The sequence below is a fragment of the Carlito syrichta genome, unplaced genomic scaffold (genome assembly GCF_000164805.1).
Source record: "Carlito syrichta isolate Samal-C Ts95f unplaced genomic scaffold, Tarsius_syrichta-2.0.1 Scaffold289350, whole genome shotgun sequence".
NCBI lineage: Eukaryota > Metazoa > Chordata > Mammalia > Primates > Tarsiidae > Carlito > Carlito syrichta.
The window spans coordinates 104542-128341 of NW_007233446.1; the positions used below are offsets into that span (position 1 = coordinate 104542).

General features: G+C 37.1%; 1 protein-coding gene across 2 annotated transcripts in view; it reads left to right on the forward strand.

Annotated features, from left to right (window-relative positions):
- Window positions 1-23800, forward strand: part of TBCEL (tubulin folding cofactor E like) — a 68615-nt gene that overhangs the window by 3929 nt on the left and 40886 nt on the right. For both annotated transcript variants that reach the window (XM_008054273.1, XM_008054272.2), the window contains exons 2-3: window positions 19371-19520; window positions 19923-20062. In XM_008054273.1, the coding sequence (XP_008052464.1) occupies window positions 19388-19520; window positions 19923-20062 (273 nt within the window). In that variant the 5' untranslated portion in view covers window positions 19371-19387. The remainder of the gene's footprint in view (window positions 1-19370; window positions 19521-19922; window positions 20063-23800) is intronic.

The following is a 23800-nucleotide window of genomic DNA, read 5'->3' on the forward strand; positions in this document are numbered from 1 at the left end:
ATCTGGCTCTGTCACTCATTAACCATGGGACCATAATCTCTAAGTTTTCTGATCTGTAAAATGGGTCGATGGTATCCTTATAAGAGTGTTGTGCGAATTAAATGAGGTAATACATACAAAACAACACAGTGCGTGGCACGTAGTAAACTTGTTATAGATTTTATCTGCTCTTGTAATGATGATTAGCATAACAGTGATCATCACAGTAATGAAACATGGTCGTGAGAAGAGTTTCCAGGTCATTCTTTGCTCATGATTTCAATAATTCAGGCTTAAAATATTTTCTATTTAGGTTAATAGGTCATAGACCTATAATGTGTTTTGCCTTCTTGGAAGGAACTTCCTGGGCCCTGGCGGTTTCTCAACCTCAGCTTCCTAAGTAGCTGATACTACAGGCAGATGCCACCATGCCTGGCTAATTTTTCAATTTTTTGTAGAGACGAGGTCTCACTGTGTTGTTCCTCAGGCTAGTCTTGAACTCAGGCTCAAGTAGTCCATCCACCTCGGCCTCCCAAAGTTCTGGGATTACAGATGTGAGCCCCTGTGCCTGGCCCTACTGTCTTTTATCTTCCAGCCCTCCTCCCACACACACTATACACTAGCTACTATACATTTTTAATTTGCATCTCTTTCACTCATTTGTGCCTATAAACCTTCTTTCTCCTCTTTTTCATCTGGTGAATTCTCTTGTAAGACTTAGTTTTGCATGTGACCAACCTTAGTGAAAGTAATCACTTCCTCTTTTCTCAAAGTGCTTTGTCCATACTTTTATGTACATTTGTGTTCTTAGAGGGAAAAGGACTCAGCCCTGGCATGTGTTCCCACCTTTGCTAAAGAAGGAAGATGTTTGTTTATTTGACACATATCAGCTCTCCTATTTATCTGAACTTTTCTGCTCTCAGCTTTCACAGTAATGACTATAGCTTTCCACTTACTATATGCCACGCACTTAACAGAGGCTTCAAAAATTTTATTTTATTTTATTTTATTTATTTATTTATTTATTTTTTTGAGTTGAAGTCTCACTCTGTCGCCCAGACTGGAGTGCAGTGGCCGCTCCCAGCCACCGCAGCCTTGACCTGCTGGGCTCCGGCGATCCTTCCGCCTCAGCCTTCTGAGTAGCCGGAATTACAGGCATGCGCTACCACGCCCGGCTGATTTTTTGATTTATTGTAGAGATGAGGTCTTGCTGCCCAGGTGGGTCTCGAACCCGCGGGCTCAGGCAATCCACTCACCTCAGCCTCCCAAAGGCGCGGGATTACAGGCTGAGCCACCGAGAATAACTCTATGAAATAGTTATTAATAGGTTGATTTTACAAGTGAAGAAACAGGCATGGAGAGAGGTTAATAACTTGTTCAGATTACACAGTAATATGTGACTCATTGAAGCCCATGTTTTAATCACAGTGCTTGTTTAAAAACAGGAGATTTAAAGTGACACATTCCCCAAACTTAGGATCTTAAGACTGTGTGAAAACTTTCATTGATAGTTCATTAGTCATCCTTATGAATGTGATACATATCAAGTACTGTTGTAAAAGTATTGTTTAATCTGAAACTGTTCTTGGAATAATGCTTTTTTGGTGATTTTCAGAATTTTTCTTCTCATTCTGCCATATAGTCCTCATTGGCGTACTTGGTTTTCATTTCACTGTCAGAAGATACTACTTCATGTCTACTGAAAGTAAAATTCACTTTTCCATTCATCCTACAAATGTTTGTTGCCATGTGCCAGACACTGCTCTGCATAACACTAAGCTGGACTGACCAATCCCTGCTTTGAGGGCCCTATGCTCTGGTGGAGAACAAATATTAAACTAACACATTGTGGTAAGTGCTGTAAAGAATGAAAGAGGGTGAAGTGATTAATGGTGACAGTACTGCTATTTTGATGGGGTGGTCAAAAGCAGCCTCTTTGAGCAGGTGACATTTGTGTTTAAATTGGAGACTTCAATGCTAAGATGAAGCAGCTCTGTCAAGAGCCAGAAAAAGGGCAGTCCCGTGAATGCAAAGACCATAGGGGGAAATCAGCTTGTATATTTGAGAAGTGGAAAGGCAAGGAGGTTGAAGCTTAGTGGGCTAGAAAAAGAGTGAAAGAAAATGAGATTAGAGAGGTAAGATCAGATGAAATTAAGACTTGAAGACTGTGATGAAGAGTTTGGACTTCATTCTGTGTGTGAAGGGAAGCCATTAGAGAGTTTAAAGGACATGATTTGACTTAAATTTTGAAAAGATCACTTGGCTGCTTTGTGGACAATTAATTGTACAAGAGTCAGGAGAGACCAGGTTGGAGGCTCATGCAAAAGTCCAAGTGAGAGGCTGATGATGGCTTGAATTGGAGTAAAGCAACAGAAATGGAAACAATTGGGCAGAACTGGATGTTTTTGCATGTCATGTTGATAGGTCTTGCTGGTTATTTACATGAAGGTTTAAGAAGAAGAGAAAAGTCAAATATAACCTAGAGACAGGAATGAATGAAGGAGGATGAGGGAATCAAGAGTTGTGTTTTTGCTCTGTGTGCGTCTTTCTGATCATCCCATCCTCTGAGAATACAACTATTCTGAATTTTGTGTTTATTATTCTCTGACTTTTCTTTAGTTTTTATATATGTGACCTTAAATGATAAGATGATTACTTTACATGTTTTTGAATTTGTATGAATGTATGTATTTTGTGATTAGTTATTTTACTCATTCTACATTTGTTTTCTGTCCTTTGCGAACAAATCAACATTATTTTTGAAAAATCATTCGTGTTGATGAGGAAGCAGGCATAACGAACTATTATTTGTTAATTTCCAATACTGTATAACATTTCATTATACGAATATATTGTAATTTATCCAATTACCTGTTTTGGATGTAAGGGCTTTTTCCACTAGAATTTTTGCAATTTTATTTTATTTGTTTATAGAGACAGGATCTCACTGTCACCCAGGCTGTAGTGCAGTGGTGCAGTCATAGCTCAGCGTAGTCTGGAACTCCTGGGCTCAAGCAGTCCTCCCACCTCAGGCTCTTGAGTAGTGAGAACTACAGGCATGCACCACCACCATACCCAGCTAATTTTTTTATTTTTATTTTTTGTTGACAAGTGCTGGGATTTACAGGCATGAGCCACCACGCCTGGCCCCTGATTTTTGCCATTTTAAAGAATACTGTTGTTATAGACATCCTCATACTTGTTTCCTGGTGTACATGTCTAAGTTCCTATAGAGCTTACACTGAGAGGTGGAATTGCTGAATGGTAGAGTATGTGCATCTTCAGCTTTACTAGTTAGTGATATGTTGTTTTCAGAGGTTGTGTCTCTATTCTTCCACACATTCTCCAACACTTAGTATTGTCAGAGTTTTAAAGTTTTACTTATTTATACAAAATATTATTTCATTGAGATTTTAATTTTTGTCTCTGAAAATTATTGAACTTGAGCACCTTTTACATACATTTATTAATGATATGGATTTTATTTTCTATTAAATACTTGTTCATGCCTTTTGTTTATCTTCTGTTGGGTTATTTACCTTTTTCTTTTTGTTTTTAAGAGTTTTCTATATTAATTCTGTTACAAGTACCCTTTTTCCAGTTTCTGGCTTGCCTTCTTATGTTTCTAATATCTTTTGATGATCAAAAGTTTTTCATTTTACTAGTCAACTTTTTATATGGATTTTCAAAATGTTTTGTTTATGAAATATTCCTCTAAGTCAAGATCAGAAAGCTCTTTTCCTGTGAGAAACAAACTACTCCTTTCTTCTGAAGGAAATAAAATTTGCTTTCATATTTTATCTGGAATTTTTTCTGTGTTGTAAGGATTCTGTTTCATTTTCCCCCCCAGCTTGTTATTCACTGTCCAAGTACCAATTATTGAATAGTTTAATTTTTTTCTTATTGATCTCTATGTGACTTCCTAGCATATTTACATGGGCTTGTTTCTGGACTCCTTTTCCATTTCATGAGTCTATTTTTCATTCCCCAGAGTTATTTTCCTTAACAAAATACAGTTGATTTTTGTTCTTCACAATGCTTTTATGTAAAGTTGCCATGAACAGTGAGTTAGTGAGTATAGAAAGTGTTACTCCTAGAGGAATTACAGGGTTAGGTTCCTGCGAGCCTCTGGATGTAGCATGTTTGTCAAGTGATCACTGTATAACTCTGTCTTATATGTGTTTGTGTTTAAAGACATCTTAGTTAATCTGTATTATTGATTTGTTAACATTGAATTTACTGCAAACAGCATTGTAATTCAAGCCTAAATGAAGCTATCTAATTGTGTGTTTTCTCAATAAGGCATATTTCAACACTCCCTTTGGTGGCCATTTTAAATAGTAATGTCACCAACGAAATGCACAAAAATATGAAAAGTATGGCATCAGATAGATGGTAATCAGAAGGACACTTGTTTACATGATAAGAGCTAAAACAAGACAGCTTAGTTTTACCTTGTTCTACCTTAGCTAGGAACGTGTGCTGAGTAACTCAAATTTTTGTTACTGTGTGTATCTGTGAGTGAACACACAAATTCTCTAAGTATTGATTTTGAGGTAGCAAATTTTAACAAGTAGATGAACTTGCAAATATGGACTTTGTGAAGAATGAGGCTCAACCTATGAAATGGTGGGAGAAAATAGTTTTTTTAGGAAACCGTTAGCTTTAGCACTTACCCCTCTGACATACTTACACATATCTTTATAGCATTTTATTTTAAGAGAATAATGCAATGAATCTTTCAAATACTAAGTGTTCTGATTGACAGATACCATTATCTCAATACAGAAAATTCTTTTTTAAAAATACTTTTATTATTTTTATAATCATGGTATTTAGTTCATAGGTAAATGTTTGAAGCAAATAATTTTAGGGAAGAATTGCAACTCTTAGAATGCTGAAAAGGAATCTAAGTTATTAAACCTTTATTATATGACAATCTTAAATGAGGATCATATTTTCTCATAGATGTTATTAATAACTTAAAGCATAAATTTTGTAAAGGCAGGTACCCTTTGGAGACTGAAATTTAAATATTAACTCTTTTAGTCCCTCATTCATTTAGTGACGTTTTTCCTCATGGATGTTTGTAAAAGATTCCAAGAAAGAGATAAATGAGGATAGGCTATATCATAAAGTCAGATCTCAAGCGAGTCTTAATAAATGCACTTAGTGAATGAGGGACTAAAAGAGTTAATATTTAAATTTCAGTCTCCAAAGGGTACTGGGCAACTTGGTGAGACCTCATCTCTACAATAAATCAAAAAATTAGCTGGGTGCAGTAGCGCACGCCTGTAATTCCAGCTACTTGGAAGGCTGAGGCGGAAGGATCACCGGAGCCCAGCAGGTTGAGGCTGCGGTAGCCGGGAGCGGCCACTGCACTCCAGTCTGGGTGACAGAGTGAGATTCCAACTCAAAAAAATAAATAAATAAATAAATAAAAATAAAGACTTGGCTATTATATCTCTCATGATTTAAGATCCTCAAGTGAATTGTTTTCATTGATTTGATAAGTGTGCTGAGAGAGTTAGAAACAGAAATTTTGGACTTAACCTATATTCATCTTTTTATATAGCATATACTTTATTTTTTAATTTGAAAATTTATTGTGAAATATACATAATATAAGAAGTACCATTTTAAGTGTACATTTCAGTGGCATTTAGTACATTCACATTGTTATGCAACCATTACCACCATCCATCTCCAGAATTTCTTCACTTTTTCAGACTTTGTGTGAATTAGTTGATAACGCCCCGTTCCCCAGGTACCCTAGCTTCTGGCAACCACGATTCTAGTTTCTGTCTTAAGCCTTTGTATTTGGATGTCACCTCTCAAGGGACATAAAGAGATTGCTGATGATTATACAGGACAAACTTATGCCAGTGCAAGTATTTCAAACATATATGTTTCCTTAAAGTTTTCCATTCAAATTGCATGAAAAAACAAATAAAGAGATGGAATATATAGTGAGATATATGTTTGAAAAATATAGCTGGCATTACGTAGAAAGAAAATGTCCTTTCACATTGTCTTTGAACAATAGACTGCACAATAAATTGCATATTATTAATGGGGAAGAAAGAAAATGAGACTGCATTGCTTGACTAGAAAAACACCAGTGGAAGGTGTCAAATGAATTACTATTACCCAACATGTGTCAGTGAACCCGCAATGCATGTTGGTGACTTTTTTACACATTACCACATGTTAGAAAAATATACAATATAAAATTTTGATTTTTTTGTCGTAGGTAAGTTCCTCAATGTCCAAAAATTCCATTGTAAACCAAATATCATTCCAATAAAATGATTGGTTCTAATGCTATGCTATTTAATATGAAGTGATTCATTTTTCACTATTTCATTAAAAAGTGTGGTTAAGTTGCTGGTAGTTGATCTGTGAGATATCTGAGTGCAAAAGGTTAATGAATTTGACCATTCTAGGTATCTTATATAAGTGGAATCATACAAGATTTGTCCTTCTGTGTGGAATTTAATTCATTTAGCATCGTGTCTTCAATGTTCATACATGTTGTAGCATGTGTCAGAGTTTTCTTTCATGTTAAGGCTTAATGTTCCATTTGGTGTGTGTGTGTGTGTGTGTGTGTGTGTGTGTGTGTGTGTGTGTGTGTGTGAGAGACATTCTGTTTATTCATTTATCCACCTTTTGACTGTTGTGAATAATGCTGGTATGAACTACTGCTTTTGATTCTTTTGAGTATATATTCAGAAATGGAATTGCTGGGTCATTGTAATTCTATGTTTAAGTTTTTGAAGAACTGCTGTACTGTTTTCCATACCAGCTGTATCATTTACATTCCTATCAGCCATGTACATATATTCTGTAGTTACTGAACAATGCCTGTTGTTCTGAAGTATGGCATACATTACCAACTCTTGCATATGAATTATAGGGTATAGTAGGGGTATACAAATCACATATTCAGTATTAAATGTATTGCGGTTGTGGTTTTTGCAGAAGAATTTAATTGTAGTAGTTAGCGAGTATTTCTTACTTTGCTGCTGATACTTTGCTCCATCATGTCACCTCTGACTTTTGGAATCCTCGTAGAGTAGACATAATTATGTATTCTAGCCATAGCTGTGAAGAATTTTTGTTTATAAGGTACCATGATTTCAGACTTTAATAATAAACCTACTTTTCAAATTTTATAAAATTTTTTCGATATGTACAATCAGAAGTGATGAGAAAAGCTATCAATTAGCAAGCTTACTGGGTGCCAATTATGTGCAAAGTTCCAGTATATAATAGATACAAAAAGCATTAGGATGTGGTTCTTACCATCAAGAGCTATACAATTTGAGGACACAAGACATAAACACATGAAAATGACATCACTATGAAATGTCATGAGAAATAGTGGTGACGTACCAATATGCGCATGAATATTTTAAGGCACTAGATACCATGAGCTCAGCTGAAACTTCGTTATGGCAACAGGTATCTGAAAAGCCTTCATCTCTAAAGTATATTTTGAGTACTATGTTGAAGGATGCATACAATTTAGACACATAAAGAGGTGAGGCCAAGATCTTCCAGTTTAGGAGAAATAGCATTATAAATGTCAGACTTCTGAATCATGAATGGACATTAATTAGCAGTGTCCCAGCGACCTAAAAATTATTTGACAAAAATTGCAAGTAAGTTCTCCAGCTTGACATTCATGCTGCTATGTTCATCAGCTGGTGATGGCAGTAGTAGTAGGAATAGCATCAGCAGTAGAAGTAGAAGTAATAGTAAACTAGTATTTATTAGGTGCACTCCATGTGCCAGACATTGTGCTAAACACTTTTTGCCTATATTATCTCCTTTCATTGTTCAGCAACCCTGTGAGCCAGGAGTTAAAGACTATTACCCCTTTTTGTGGATGAGTAAGTGAAGGCTTGGAGAACTTAAGTGACTTGCCCATAGTCACACAGAGTAGTGGAGTCAGGATTTACATCCAGGCAGTTTAGTTCTAGAGCCAGCACTTATTACCATTGGGCAATGCTGTCATAGCACTACGTGTGGAAGGGGCTAGTGCCTTTTTTTTTTTTAATGGCTTGCAAGCTTTTGCAACCTCTGTGTGGCTGATATTTTAACATTCTTGTAATCCCTGGTTATTAGCAAGAGTGGTTTGTAAACTCTGGAAGGCTATAGAGTCTGTTCCTAATGAGGCTTTTCCTTAACGTGATAGCTTTTGTAGCTGCTCATGAGCAGAGATAATGAGAGTAATCTGTAAACGGCTAAGTAATGACATTAAGCTTGTATGTTCACAGCAGAAAGAAAATATATATATGCAGTTTTCTTCTGATAAACATGATTTATTCAAGAAAAATGCTCATTGCTTTTTGGAAGGATTGGGAAGTTGAAAATAATTTTTCTCATTTGGTGACTAGGCCAGTTAGTACTGCTGCTTACTTTTTTTGTTTCAGTTACTTTGATGTTGTTATAAGAGATATTTGGGGTGTAGTGGTTTTCATACATTTTAGTAAGTTAGATTTTCTATGATTTGTGTGTGGTGCTATATACTGTTGACTTGAAATTCTCCTTTTTTGGTAAAGATGCCATGACTCAACAGATTAGGGCTACTGAAGGTATGACTTAGCATATTGGTAGGGCCACACAAACCTGAGCAAGTCCCCTCAGTTTCATATCCTGTAAATAGAGATAAGATAGTTTAGTTTGTTTCAGAGAGTGGTTGTGGAAAATTACTAGACTTTAGTATGATTTTTAATCTCAGTATGGGGATACTTGGTTTGGGAACTGTGGTTCAAGAGTATATGTATCTAATCCTACTTTGAGTAAATGCAACTTTAAAGCCTTGGAATTTTCTCATATTGAATCTGGGCCAAGTAAAAAGGTAGGGGTGGATGCAAATTTGTTTGTGAAGGAGTTGGGGGTTTGTGTGTGTGTGGGTGTGTGTGTAATTCTTCTTGGAAGTAGTTGAAGTAAAGGGTATAGTGAATGTTAACCTTTTTTTGTTGTGTCTAATCGAGATATAGACAGCTGATTTAAACTAACATTTTTGGACAGTGAGAGGCTATGGAAATCAAGAAAAAAGTGTTTAGAAATCTTTCACACATAAAGGATACTTCAAGGCGGGCTCGGTGGCTCAGCCTGTAATCCCACGCTTTGGGAGATGAGGTGAGTGGATTGCCTGAGCCCGCGGGTTCGAGACCCACCTGGGCAAGTTGGCGAGACCTCATCTCTACAATTAAAAACAAAGAAAATCAGCCAGGCATGGTAGTGCGTGCCTGTAATTCTGGCTACTTGGAAGGCTGAGGCGGAAGGATTGTCGGAGCCTAGCAGGTCGAGGCTGCAGTGGCCGGGAGCGGCCACTGCACTCCAGTCTGGGCGACAGAGTGAAACTCCAACTCAAAAAAAAAAAAAGAAAGGATACTTCAGTCTAGATAGTAGTATTTTCTTAAAAATTTTCCTCCCCTCACATTTCTCAACAAAATCTTAAAATTGTTGGGCTAGTGTATTTGGATCAGAAATTCCAAGTGCTATGTTTGCATACAGTGGACATGAGAGTTAGGCATATTTGCTGATGTGCATTTATGGAGGAGAAAACTTTGTCTCTTTGTCTAACACCTAAGTCCCTTTTATGCAGTGTAGTTCTTTAGTAGAAAATATAGACAGCTCTGAAGCTGTACTTCTCACTGATAATATAGTCGTGGTTTTAGATTATTTTTGTCACTAAAACAGTGAAATAAAGAATTTTTTGGATAGGTTTTTATGCTTGTGGTATTTTAAAGAAGAAGCATAGTACTATTAAGAAAATAGGGCAGCCAGTGCCCTACTTATAGTATAATTCAAGGAATGATCAGGAGTCTGAATTCACATTTCTTCTGGCAGTGTTAGATATTTTTTAAATCTCTTACCAAGAAAAGTTGTTGTGCCACATTATGAGACTCAGATGTAGTATACTATACAGTTGAGAAAGAGACTTTGAGATGTAGGGTGGTTCTTAGTAGGGTGTGAAATCGTGGTGGCATGGTGTAGTATGATAAGGTATTTATCAGCTATACTCAAGTTTTGCATTTGGAACGCTAAGAGTTAAGTTAGTGAATTGCCTAATTATAATTCTACAGAAAAGTTCTAAAAGTTTTTTAGAATTAGTTTGTTTTCCTTTTTATCCAAAGAGGGCATCCACTTACATATATTACATAATGGTCAGGGGCAATAACTGAGAATCACAGGTTTAGGATAAATGAAATTCATTTAGGATAAATGAAATTAGAAGTGCCATGCAGAATGAGACAGTCCAGCTTAATTACACTGACTTGGACAATGTCACTGTGCATTTATATGGGGGAGATAGCTGTCATTCACCAATTCAGCTACAAAAGCTTATTAATGGAATACTTTATAAACCTTTAAAATGCTTACGTAGATATATACTTATTGACATGGAAGGTTTTTCATGACCTAGTTAGCAAAAAGGCAGGTTCTAAAACTGTATGTCTAAAAGTAAATTAATCTTTCTGTAAAAAATAAGTACATACATGGCATGAAAAAAATGGTCTGGAAGGATGTATACCATAAGGTGCATCCTCAGGTTTAACTTACTTGCTAAATTGGTTGATCAAAGTCTCCTGGTTTGACTGTGGCTCTAAATATGCTTCATCTCTGGAAGGCTTTTGATAATACTTATGTACATGATTAGCTTAGCTAATCAGAAGGGAAACTACATGGAAGAGGTTACTGATTTTGCCATTGTTTGCTTATTTTCATTTGGAAATTTTTTAAAAACACATATTTTTAAAAGCTTATTAATAAGCTTTTATTCATTGACTTATTTGATATTACTTAGAGGAAAAGATCTATAACTCATACATGTACTTTCCCAGAGATATCTTCTATTTTGAGGGGAATACACTTATGCTGAGGATCAGGAAGACTGCTTTAGAAAGCAAAAAGAAATTCCAGCTGCCTAAAATGTCCAAGAATCTGGCAGAGTTTGCATACAGTGGGGAATTGTTCAAAAAAAGAAAGCTTACTGGAGACAGTTAGAAGAGGACTCCACAAAGTGAAAGTTAAATGAACTTTAGAAAAAAACCCCAAACTTGCAAAAATTGAGAATGCTAATAATCTCAGTGTTTGTCTGAGGATATTTAGGAAGTTTTCCTCTTCAGACTCTGTTTTCTTAGTTACTGATTACCTCTCCCCACCCCCAAACTCAGCCTATAAATTTCTCTCTTATCCTTTTTTTTTTTTAACTCTGTCTTAACCCTTGGTTTTCTTCCAGTTTCATTTTAGCCTCTCAAAGGCATGGTTGATACCCCCTATCTCTGCTTATTTATTTACTGAACTCCCTATACTATGGTAGAAACCATAGTAGAGCTATGGTAGAAAATACTTCCTCTATGGTGAACAAACTCCTAATTTCCCAGTCCTTTACTGATTTTTAAATTATCATTTTTTTTGAGTTGGAGTCTCACTCAGTTGCCCAGACTGGAGTGTAGTGGCCGCTCCCGGCCATCGCAGCCTCGACCTGCTGGACTCCGGCGATCCTTTCGCCTCAGCCTTCCAAGTTGCTGGAACCACAGGCACGTGCTACCACACCTGGCTAATTTTTTTTTTTTTTTTTTTGATTTATTGTAGAGATGAGGTCTTGCTTGCCCAGGCGGGTCTCGAACCTGCGGGCTCCCAAAGGCACGGGATTATAGGCTGAGCCACCGAGCCCGGCCAAATTATCATTTTTTACCTCTCCAGATTCTGCATAAAGATCAGTAACCCTCATCTTTGTGCTCTATTCACAGTAATCTATCAAAATTTTTCTTACTTTTGTCTCTGAGTAAGGTCAGTTGTGATCAGATCACTGTCAGAGTCGTGTTACCTGCCTCCCCAGCACCCACCACACACACTCTGTTTTAGCAGTACTGCCAGTAACCCTCGTCTCTGGTCTCTTGTGCCTGTTCATGTACTGTTGTTTCCTGTGCCTGGAATGCCCTCCCACCTTGTAGCCTAATCTTTGTCGTTTAGAATGGCTCAGGATTTGCCTACTTCCTTGGTCACACTTCCAAAAGTTATTCGCTTCTTGTGTTTAGTTCAGTCTGTCTGGCTTATTTTAGTTATGTGCTATCTTGTATATTTACTTCTAGACGGTGAATGCCCTGAGGACAGAGTTTGGGATTTATTCATTCTCACTTTCTTTAGTGCTTAGTATAGTGTTTGTTACAGTTTAGCGTCTGGCATGTGTTTGTTGTACTGAACTAAATGAAACTAAGCTCTATGAGGGCACACATTTTATAGATAAAAGAATGGGCAAACAAGCCTAATTGGGAGCATTTAGAAAGTTATCAAAGGAGATAGCAGAGAAAACTAAATATATTTATACTCCATTTTTATTAAACGATTGGTAAGGAAATTCTCAGATTGTCTTGTGAAGGAATCTTGTGAATTCCTTGTCTTATGAATTCCTTGTCTTGTGAAGGTATCTAAGTGGATAACAAAGAGTAAGATATCATCTGAGCATAGAAACCTAAAGGTGAAACTGGCAAAAATGTTTAAGTTTTGTTTTATAATATTTGGTAGCAAAATGTTGGCAGGTAGCTTTTAGGGTGTGGTTTTTTCTGCCCTTCTTTGATGAGTAGATACAATCGATTAGTTGTATATAAATGGGTCCTTTTCTCCATTTTTGTGAAAACTATGAAAACATCTTGAGGATTTATCGCCATTCTAAGTTAATGCACGTATTGAATTATTGTGATTTTATGCTTTTTCAAAAGCATAAATCAGTTTCCAATTACCTACTATTGCTGGAGTGGCGTGGCTTCTTGCTCTAGGAAGCACCTCTTCTTTCTTTCTTAGTCTCCACAGTAAGAGGTGACAGGGAGTCCAGAAACTCCCAAGGATCCCAAGGCATCACGCTTTCTGGTTTGCTTATGGCTCCAGAGTCAGAATAATTGGCAAATATTTGGGTAATTTGGATGAAAGGTCTAGGTAACGGATACTGACACATTTAGCTTGTCTAGCACAGGAAGGGAACTTCCGACCCTGTGCTGCCCACAGTGGAGCTTTTGCTTTGCCCTTGTTAACACTATGGTAAAGAAGAGCAGAACACCTGTGACCCTGGCAGCTGACCTTCCTTCATCTCATTCCTGCTTAGCTTCATTGTGTGTTTGGCTCAGGCTTGTTTGTTTGTTTCTGCTTGCTTTTTCTGTCCTGATACTGTTTTACAAAAGTATTTATTTCTCTTTGGTCATTCATTTTATTTCTTTTTTCTTTTTCACTCCCCAATTTTTGTTTTTGGTTTTTTTTTTTTAGTTGGAGTCTCATTGTCACCCAGGCTGGAGTGCAATGGCACAGTCATGGCTCACTGCAGCCTCCAACTCCTGGGCTCAGGGGATCCTTACATCTCAGCCTCCCAAGTTGCTGGGACTACAGGCATGTACAACCACAAGTGGCTAATTTTTGTTTTTTGTTTTGTTTTTAATAGAGATAAGGTCTCACTATGTTGCCCAGGCTGGTCTCAAACTCCTGGGCTCAAATGATCCTCCTGCCTCTGCCTCCTGCCTCTACTGAGATTATAGATGTGAGCCACCACATCTGGCATCGATTACTTTTTAAATTAGTTCTGATATTCCACATACAAAATTTCCAATGTGGAATCTTAAAAATAGAAATGAAAAAGTCCTTTGACAAAATTTTAGGTCATTTCTAGATATGTTACTTAAAAATATTTTGCATTTTGAAAAGTGTGCATCTCATAGGTTCAAGTGGTTCAGAAGGATAGAGATTGAAAAACAAAGCTCCTTTTGTACTGTTGTTCTTCATGTTTTCTCTCTGGAGTTCATTGTTGTTACTTTTTTATCCTTCTGGAGATAGTCTGTGCATATACAAGCAGATAGGTCTATTTTTATAAGATGTAAAATTTATATTTTGGCACTCTGTGGGTTAGTATTTCTCTTTTGGAAGTTTTGAGTGAGGCTGGTAGTGTTTACACTTAATGATGTATACTCCTCTGCATTGTTTCTTTGTGAAATCAATACTGATCTCAACCATGCCTTTGAGAGTATATCAACATAAGGATATGTCTGGTATGTATTCCAGTGTTAGTGGTCAGACATGGCCTATTTTCTGTTTTCAGTTGTGTTAAGTTTCATAATAATTTTGACCTGACCCTTTTATTGAAAACATAAAGTACAAAATGTTTGATAGCAATTGAGAGTCTTAGGTGACTGGATGTTCTGATATTAATCCACTTGGCAAAAAGGTACTAAGCACTTTATCCTCCAACTTGTGCTTTATTCTGACTTTTTCCAAGCACTTTACAAGGGCATATTATAGTCAGGATCTTGAGGCACAAAGGAATTGAGATTTTCACAGGCACACTCTACAACTTGGTAATGGAACCAAGCAACATCACCCAAGATTCTTGGCTCCCTGGCTTTCACCACCAATTCAGAACAGTTTTACAAATGCATTAGAACTCTGCCAACTATAGAAGTAGTCTGATGTAATTTGACGCTTGTTATTTCCAGAATGTCATAGATTACCCTCCCACCCTCAAAACCTTTTAAAAGGTTCCAAAGATCTTTTTCCATCCTGCATTTCCTCATTTTTAAGTCTATTTGGTTTTCAGCCTTCCTTTCCCACCTACTGTTCCTTCTCAAACTTCCCCAGCAGATTTTGAGTAGATTTATGTTACCAATCCATTTTGCAATCTTAATGTTCTAATTCAAAACGCATGTATTAATGTGCACACCATCTGCATTCCTGGAAAGCTGGTCCAGTAGAGTATCCTGGAAAATGATCAGTGAAGGCGCCTGGTATTGCTTTTCAGTCTTAAAAAAAAAAAAAAGAATTAAAAAAAAAAAATCCTGACTAGTTGAAATAATTATTAAAACATGGGGCCATGAGGAAAAACACTTAGGTTCCCATGTTTGCTTGTTAACTAGGACTTATCTTCACTTGGATATGCCTTTAATCTTACCATCTTTTGTTTTGTCTGTATTTAAATTATGTATAAGATTATTGCCCTTGAATTGTAGAAGTTTGAGTTTAAGTGGTTCCGAAGCCTCCAGATGAAAGCTGCTGCTTAAACTTGGTGAGCATTATTTTGACAGTGACAGCTCACCCTTCCCACACACGTCTTATTCTTTTGAACTGCTGATTATATGGAAGATAGCAATGAAACTCCTTTGACTTTTTTTGTTAAGCATTTTCAGAAATTCTATTGGTATTCTGTTTGAAACAGGTCTTTGACAGGAGGTATGGTGCCTGTTGGTAGTGGCATAGCATCTTCTCTATGTTATCTGCTGTTGGCAGTGAGAAGTTTACACTGAAAAAGGATCTTTCAGCCCAAAGGTCCTGAAGCCCTAGATGAACACACAGTTCAGTTTTGACACAGTCAGGATTGAAATGGAGGGCAGCAGCTATGCAGACACTACTTAGTGTGGGTAGAAAGAACAAACTGTCTTGTACTAAAACATGCTCTATCCTCAAGCTTACAAATGAGAACCTTGAACAGAGGGCAGTCCTGTATATTCAAGGTGACTTGTGATATATTCATTATGAAATATATTCCATTTATATGCACACTTTGGTAGACTGTATAGACAAAACTGTTGTTCAGTGGATGGGCATGTGCTCAGTGAGCTTCTGCAGTGTTCTAGTCATCTGTAAATTGTTTTCACAAAGTAGACATGATCCTAGTAGTAATCTAGGAAATGAGCCAAGTTTAATGACCACTTTTATATTCATACTTTTTTCAAATTCCTATTACAAACCTGAGAGGAAAGTTCAGACCATACATAGGTGAGAAAATTAGAGAGAGATTAAGTAACTGTCTTACATTTTACCCAGCTTATGAGAGGCTAAGTTTTCTATGTCTGTGTACTTTCTACTTACTACAACTTCCTCTTATATTAACATTTCTATATTTTAGAGTGTTACAAAAGCTTTGTAAACAAAGTAGTACATTTGTATATTTTAGGACTTTCCAGTAACCCTGTACTTCAAGTAGTATAGATGTTAATATCTTATTTTATAGATGAAGACATTTGAGTCCCAGAGAAATACAGTGACTTTCCTGAAGGCACAAAGCTATTAAGTAGTCAGAACTGGGTGGGACTTAAAACTGTTCTCTATCCTGAATTCTTTACCCTTTCTACTCAGCATCCTGGAGGCTAGTGATTTTAATGCTCAGCAACATCTATCAAGCCCTTACCTTGTATAATACACTATGCCTGATGCTATACATTGATATCGAAAGAAATAGAATTGCACAATTCCACCCTCTTTACAATTTAACAACAGAGATAGGATAATCACATAAGAAAAGTACCTAATGTTCGTTATAATTAAACTCTATAAGCAAAAGTAAACTAGTGCAACTATAGTGAAGTAAATATGTCCCTACCAGTGGTAAACAGTTGGAATCAAGCTAGTATCAAACAGCCTTCTGAGAAGCTTTTCTTTTCTTTTCTTTTTTTTGAGTTGGAGTCTTCACCCTGTTGCCCAGGCTGTAGTGCAGTGGCATGCTCACGCCACCCCAGCGTTGACCTACTTGGCTCCTTCCAAGTAACTGGAATTACAGGCGCTCGCTACCATGCCTGGCTAATTTTTTGATTTATTGTAGAGATAAGGTCTCACTATGTTTTTTTTTTATTACTTTTTTTTTTTTTGAGTTGGAATCTCACTCTGTCGCCCAGACTGGAATGCAGTGGCTGCTCCTGGCCACTGCAGCCTTGACCTGCTGGGCTCCGGCAATCCTTCCACCTCAGCCTTCCAAGTAGCTGGAACTATAGACGTGTACTACCACGCCCGGCTAATTTTTTGAATTATTGTAGAGATGAGGGCTTGCCAAGTTGCGCAGGCAGGTCTTGAACCCGCGGGCTCAGGCAATCCACTCACCTCAGCCTCCCAAAGCGCGAGATTACAGGCTGAGCCACTGAACCTGGCTAGGTCTCACCATGTTGCCCAGAAGCTTTTCAATGCTCATTCCTGTCAGTTTCTTCTAGGACAAAGTCCTAGTAGAGATTTTCAACCTCTTCAGCTCTAGGACTTCTTTCTTATACTCTATAAGCATGTTCAGGTATCTTCTATTTTAAGAGAAAAAAATTCTTGACAGTTGTCTCTGATTCCCTGTTCTCTTTTGTTCCTGCCTAGCTTATCATCCCTTCCTTCTTCTCTACTCTCAGCAAAACTCAAAATGTGGACTATGTACTCTATTTGCTGGTTGTTTCTCTTCTTTTTTCTTCATGACTCTGCTTCCTCTGCCTATCCCTTAAATATCAGTGACCTGTTGTCCTACTGTTGTTAGTTCTTAACATCTTCAGTATCCTGATTATGTTCGTATCTCCTTATTTATTTATTTGTTTATTTATTTATTTTTGAGTTGGAGTTCCACTCCGTTGCCCAGGCTGGAATGCAGAGGCATGCTTACGGCCACCCCAGCATCGACCTGCAGGGCTCCGGCGATCCTTCTGCTTCAGCCTTCCAAGTAGCCGGAACTATGGGTACATGCTATCACTCCTGGATAATTTTTGTTTTATTGTAGAGACGAGTTCTCACCAAGTTGCCCGGGCTGGTCTCGAACCAGCGGGCTCAAGCAATCCACTCACCTTGGCTTCCCAAAGTGCTAGGATGACAGGCTGAGCCTTTGAGCCCAGCCAAGGCCTTCATCTTTAGCTTAGCTTTCTCACCTGACTTCAGCTTGTTTCTCTGGATATTCTGCAGGTGCCTCAAATTGAACATGTATGAAGTAGGATTCATTATTTTCCCTTAAAACTGGCCCTGTTCATATTTTCTTGCTAGTCACCTGGTCACCTGTACTAGAAACCTGAGAGTCAGTCTTGACTCCACCCTTCTCCCTCAGCCCCTGTAATTTCTGAAAAACTTGCTTTCTAAAGTGATTTTGAATATGTCACTGATTTCTATTTATTCTACTACTGTATCACTCCAGGTTTTCAGTGTCCCTCTCCTGTATTTTTGCAATGTCTTCATAACTCTTCTCTCAGCCTTCAATCTTTTTCCCCTCATATTCATCAGCTACATAATTGCCAGAGTGAGTTTTCCCCCAAAATTGATCATTGTTTTCCTTTCTTTAACAAAACCTTTTAGTTTTTCCTGTTTCCTATAGGATAAAGTTTAGCCTTCTAGTATGGCATACAAGATCTGAGGTTCCTATTTAGATACTCCTGACAATGTCTACCATTGTCATGCTGCTTTGGCAATACCAGATCGCTTATGCTTATTCATACATACCATTATACATTCTCATTGCTGTACCTTTTTTTCATGATATCCCTTCTTCTTTGAGTACTCTATATCCTCTTCCCTTTTTCCTCCGATTATTTTAATAAAATAAAATAGCTGATACCTGATTATTGAAATTATAGAGGTCAACTATAGTTGCCTGTATTTTGATAATACAGAGCATTGGCTAGTCCAGTAAAATAATGGGTTATCCAGCTGTCAGAAATTAACATGTTGTTGAATATTTCCTGTTTTAACACATGCGTGAATACTGAGAAGATGCCGAAGTTATTGAATGTTCTGACAGTTAGCTGAGATTAAACAGAAAAGACTGTACCCAAACTCAAAACCAAAAGAAATGACATTCTCTATTAGTTAAGATTAGGTTCATTTGTAAGTCACTGAAAAATTGGAAAGAACAGTGGCTTCAATAAAATAGGTAATTTTTCTGTTACTGAAACTTCCAGAGGTAAATACTAGTCTGGCTGCTCAGTTCCATGAAGTCCTAGGGACCCGGGCCCCGTTCGGCAATTTTCTTCACCTTCCTTAGGGTCTGTTCCTTGGGTTCATTGTTCAGTGGCATCAGTTTCCTAGGCAACAGAGGGAGGAAGACAACAAAGATGGAAAACAAATGGCACACTGGGACTATCCTTTAAGGATGATTCCTAGAAGCTGCCACAGAATCCTTGGTTTCTATTCCATCAGCTGAAATTTATTTAGTACTCATTCCTAAATATAAGTAGCCATATATAAGTTGAAGGTGTTTCACTGTGGAAGAAGAGAATGGATTTTGAGGGGCAGATATTAGAGGATCCATCCAAACTATTTAGCATGATGTTCGATCTATACCTTCTTTTTCAGACCTTTTCCCAATTACTTAACCACATGAACCCTGTGTACCAACCAAAAGCCTTCTTGTTGTCCTTGGTTGGAAGTGATCGCCTCTTCTAAATCGTATAATACTTTTTATCTGTATTGCAAATGTCATGTGTTGAACTGTTATTGCTGTCATTTGTCTGCATATATAGTTTCCCTACATTCTAAGGGTTTACCACAGTATAAGTTTCTGGGGCAATGTATTGCAGTGCCTAGTTTAGGGCCTTATGGATAATTGGTTTTCATAAATACTTCATATATAAGTAAATAAGTAATTTTGATGGCTTCTTGGTTTCTTGTAGCATTTTAAGAAAGAAAGATGGATCAACCTAGTGGAAGAAGTTTTATGCAAGTGTTATGTGAAAAGTATAGTCCTGAAAATTTTCCTTACCGCCGTGGTCCTGGGATGGGAGTCCATGTCCCAGCCACACCTCAGGGCTCTCCTATGAAAGGTAAGAGAGATGGCATCTAAAACACTCATGTACTGGAGCTTACCTAGGAAGCTAAATCACAATATTGACTTGTTTGCAAATGATTTCCTTTGTTTTGAATTATGAGTCAAATAATCTTTCCCCTACTGGGGTTTCAATTTTTTTAAAGAACCATACAGGACTATTTTTCCAGATTGACCAAATGGCTTTAGTTGCACTCATAGGGCAAGTATAATATTTGAGTGATAATATATCAAATTGCATATTCTTTCATGGAGCTTGGGAGGTACAAAAAGTACAAGATTGGCCTGTGCCCTCAAGGACTTTATAGCCTAATTGGATTACAAGACATTCACATTTACAATGATATAATACAAGGTAGTTTATATTGAGCCGAAGTATTTTGTGTCCCCTGGCATTCAGATCGCCTCAACCTCCCAAGTGTACTGGTGTTGAACGGCTGTGGAATAACCTGTGCAGGAGATGAAAAAGAAATTGCTGCCTTCTGCGCTCATGTGTCGGAACTAGATCTTTCTGACAACAAACTTGAAGACTGGCATGAGGTAAAGTTTTTATATTGCTGAATTTTGGTGAAAGGTGGTAATAACCATTGTATCATTGTTTGTGTTATCATATACTCTGCTAAATTCTGTTCTCACTTGAGATTCTTGTTGTCTGTATGTCTCAAGGTAAGCAACTGACTGCATTCACTATACATGATGATTTTTTAGTTAAATTTGTTTTGCAAATTTGTCTCTTAATGTGAAAAATACTAAGGAACTTTATTCCAGGCATCAAGAGGTTAATGAGTCTACAGAGGATTAAATTAACAGTGTATTAAATGCTCTATTGTTTCACTAATTTATATTTTATGCTCATCCTCTACTTCTACTTCAATATTCATCACTATAAATTGATATAAGATTACCAGAGCTTAAATCTAAAATTACAAATATATACATGCTATTAAAATTTATTCCAAATATTTTATACCTTTTTATTTTGAAAGTAGGATTTATTGAGAGGACAGAAAAGTTCCCACAGTGGGAGGGGACGTGATGGGGTTGCCCAGAACTTTTTATATTATCAAGTCTCTTTGGTGGTTTGACATAACTGATGTTTCTTGACCTCAAAGTAACTCTAAACTAAGTAACAAACAACAGTATTTTAACATTCTCTTTTATTATTCTATATAACATTACCTACCTGATAGAAGCTACCCTGAAGAATAGGAAAAAGTAGTTCTCCCTAATGGTTCATTCTCCTACCTTAATATAGGTACTTAGTTTTCACTTTGATTATTGGAAAAGTTTCTTAATGGGTTTTCCTAGATCTGACCTTATCCTGCTTCCTCTAAGCTGTCTTCCACAGTGCTGCCACAGACTCCTTTTAATAAATGGAACATGATTATGACGCTCTCCTGCTTGAAGTCCTTCAGTTGCTTTTCATTGACTGGAAACTAAGGTCTGAACACTTTAAGCATGGCTCCTCATCATATGGCCCTTTGCTATTTCTAGAGCCTTATCTCCATCTTATCCATATACTTTTACTTGCAGCTTGTGATGAACTCTTAACATGAAACATTTCCTTTTATTTATTCTGAACTCACTGCTCTCTTTCTCCCCCTTGTCTGCCTGACCACTTCCTATTTATCCTTCAAGATTTGGCCCAAGTTGTATTCCTCTGAAATTTTCCCTGGCTCTCAGACAGAGCCAGAGTATCCCAGAGTACCTGCACTATGCTGTTGTGAAAGGATTTATCACAGTGTAGTGTAATCACTTGCTTACTTGACAGTTTTCTTACTAGGCTATTCAAAGTGGACATTTTCATCTTGTTTATCATTAGGGCCCAGCATACTAGGCAGTCAAATGTTTGTTGAGTGTGTTAATGAATAAATGATTATAGCTTAAGGATTGATCAGACCACGTGTTCCAACTTCTCCTGTGATCTTAAGATGTTCACTTTATCCTTTAGTGCTTTAGTTTGCTCATCCATAAGACAGGCTTGCTGATAAAATTAATCATTGAAACATTTAGAAGATATTGAATGCTATACAAATTCTAAGACATTGTTCTTCTTTAAGAAAAATCTATAAACTAGTTTTATTGAGCTTATATTTATCTATTTGATAGTCTTGTTTAATCTGGTAACTGTGCTCTTGGTTAGTTTCTGTTTTAGAGTTTTTACCAAAATACTTTGAGTTGCATGTCACCTGGTTTCTATGTGGTTTATTAATATATGCAGATGACGTCGATTTGTACCTGTATTTATTTTATTTACTTATCTGAACAACTAGTATAGTTCATTGTTTAACAAATTACAGTCCGTGCCTTCTTGATCCTCTGTAGCACTTAATAGCTGTGTGTGTTTTGTCCTCACTACACAAATTGCAAAGAGAACTGTATTGTTAATCCTTTCTCCTCTGCAATTCTCCCAATCTCACTAGAGGTTCAGTCCTGCTACTAAACCTCTGGTGAGATTTGTGGCCTGAATGAGTGACAAGTTATAAAATTCCTGTGAATCATTTCAGCTCCTATGTTCACATGCTATGTCCCCTAAATTTCTTTCTTTGGGAGTATAAAATTTAACAAAGTTTTTATGCTTTGACTATGTGCATAAGCTTTTGCTAACTGGTAGAAACAGTTTAATAGTGATGTTGTTGCTACCTCGAAGAAAGGTGTATGTAATCTGGGTCAATGCAATTTACACTGATTCAGTGTTTACTTAGACAAAGGTCTGTATGAAATTTTTCTCAAACCACATTGACATATAACCAAAGGGTCCTATATTTATTTTACCCTGTTTCTACTCAGTTTGTATATTCCTATATGTGCTCAATAGTCTGTTTTCTTGTAGTTTTCAAGTAAATATTTGTTGCTACTTTCAGGTTTTCATTTTCCAGTTTATTCTTGTTTTCATCATTCCTTTATACTTCCTCCTTATCCTTAATTGTAGTTGATCTCAGTCTTTTTTTAAGGATATATCAGCACAAAGAGAGCTGGGGGAAATACTGACAGCTGAAGAATGTTGATTTTTAGGATTGATTAAACTCTTTGCCAGGCTACGTAGATCACCGGTTTTAAGACATTACATTTCAACCATTATATATCTGATTACCAAAAAAGATAATCCCTAGCCATTAAATAAGTTTATTTCAGTCAGTATTGGTAGAGCATTGTGGAAGAGAACAATATACTTTGTTTTTTTAGTTTTTTGAATGGTCACTGATATTACAGGTTATGAGTAACTTCTTTTGTAGCTTAAACTACTGACTGCTATATATTTGGAGATTAAGATAAATACGAGTGAGAAAAGTAATACTTTTGGGGGAGGCAAAGATTTGTCTCCATCCTTCTAAATTGATCTCCTCCTATGTGTAAAAATAATGCATTTTTTAGCCTTTGACTTGAATTTTTGGCTGAGTAGATTTTTGTCTGACCTTTCCTGAGGTATCTTTTTTTCCTTCCCTTCCTTATCAAAACTATTTTATACAAGAAATTAAACCAAGTAGTTGAGAGGAGGGAGGAATTACTACTCAGGTGAGAATAGCTTGGTATAGATTACAGACTTTTATCTTAAAAACCTTTCCTCATTTTGCTTAAATCTTTAGTTTATTCCTTTTTAGAAGCCAGAGTGAGGGTCTGCTATTAAATAATAGAATTGTGTAAACCTAAAAGGTGACCTGAGTTCATCTCCATGTTTTTGTACGTGCGCATACTCAGCTCATTCTAGCTGGAGGAGTCTTTTTTATTTTCAGAATTTTAAAAATGGAAGTCAGTATACTCCCCTAAAAACTCATGGAATGTTTGCCAGCTTTTGCTCTTGGGAAAAATTTATCAGTGTAATGAATTTTTTATTTTTCTGACTCATTAATTTGAAGTTACCCCCCCAAATTTTTTTATTTCAGCCCTTTAAAGAATATGTTTGTTTATTTCTAACATTTATTATTTTGTCTGCTTCTAGTCCAGTTTTATCTTTTGGGAAATCTCAGGGTTAACAAGTCATCATTCTAAATACTTGTTTTTGTTTTTTTTTTTTTGAGTTGGAGTCTCACTCAGTCACTCAGACTAGAGTGCAGTAGCCACTCCTGGCCACTGCAGCCTCAACCTGCTGGGCTCTGGCGATCCTTCCGCCTCAGCCTTCCAAGTAGCTGGAACTACAGGTGCGCGCTACCATGCCTGGCTAATTTTTGCTTTACTGTAGAGATGAGGTCTCTCCAAGTTGCCCAGGTGGGTCTTGAACCCGCGGGCTCAGGCAATCCACTCACCTCGGCCTCCCAAAGTGCTGGGATTATAGGCTGA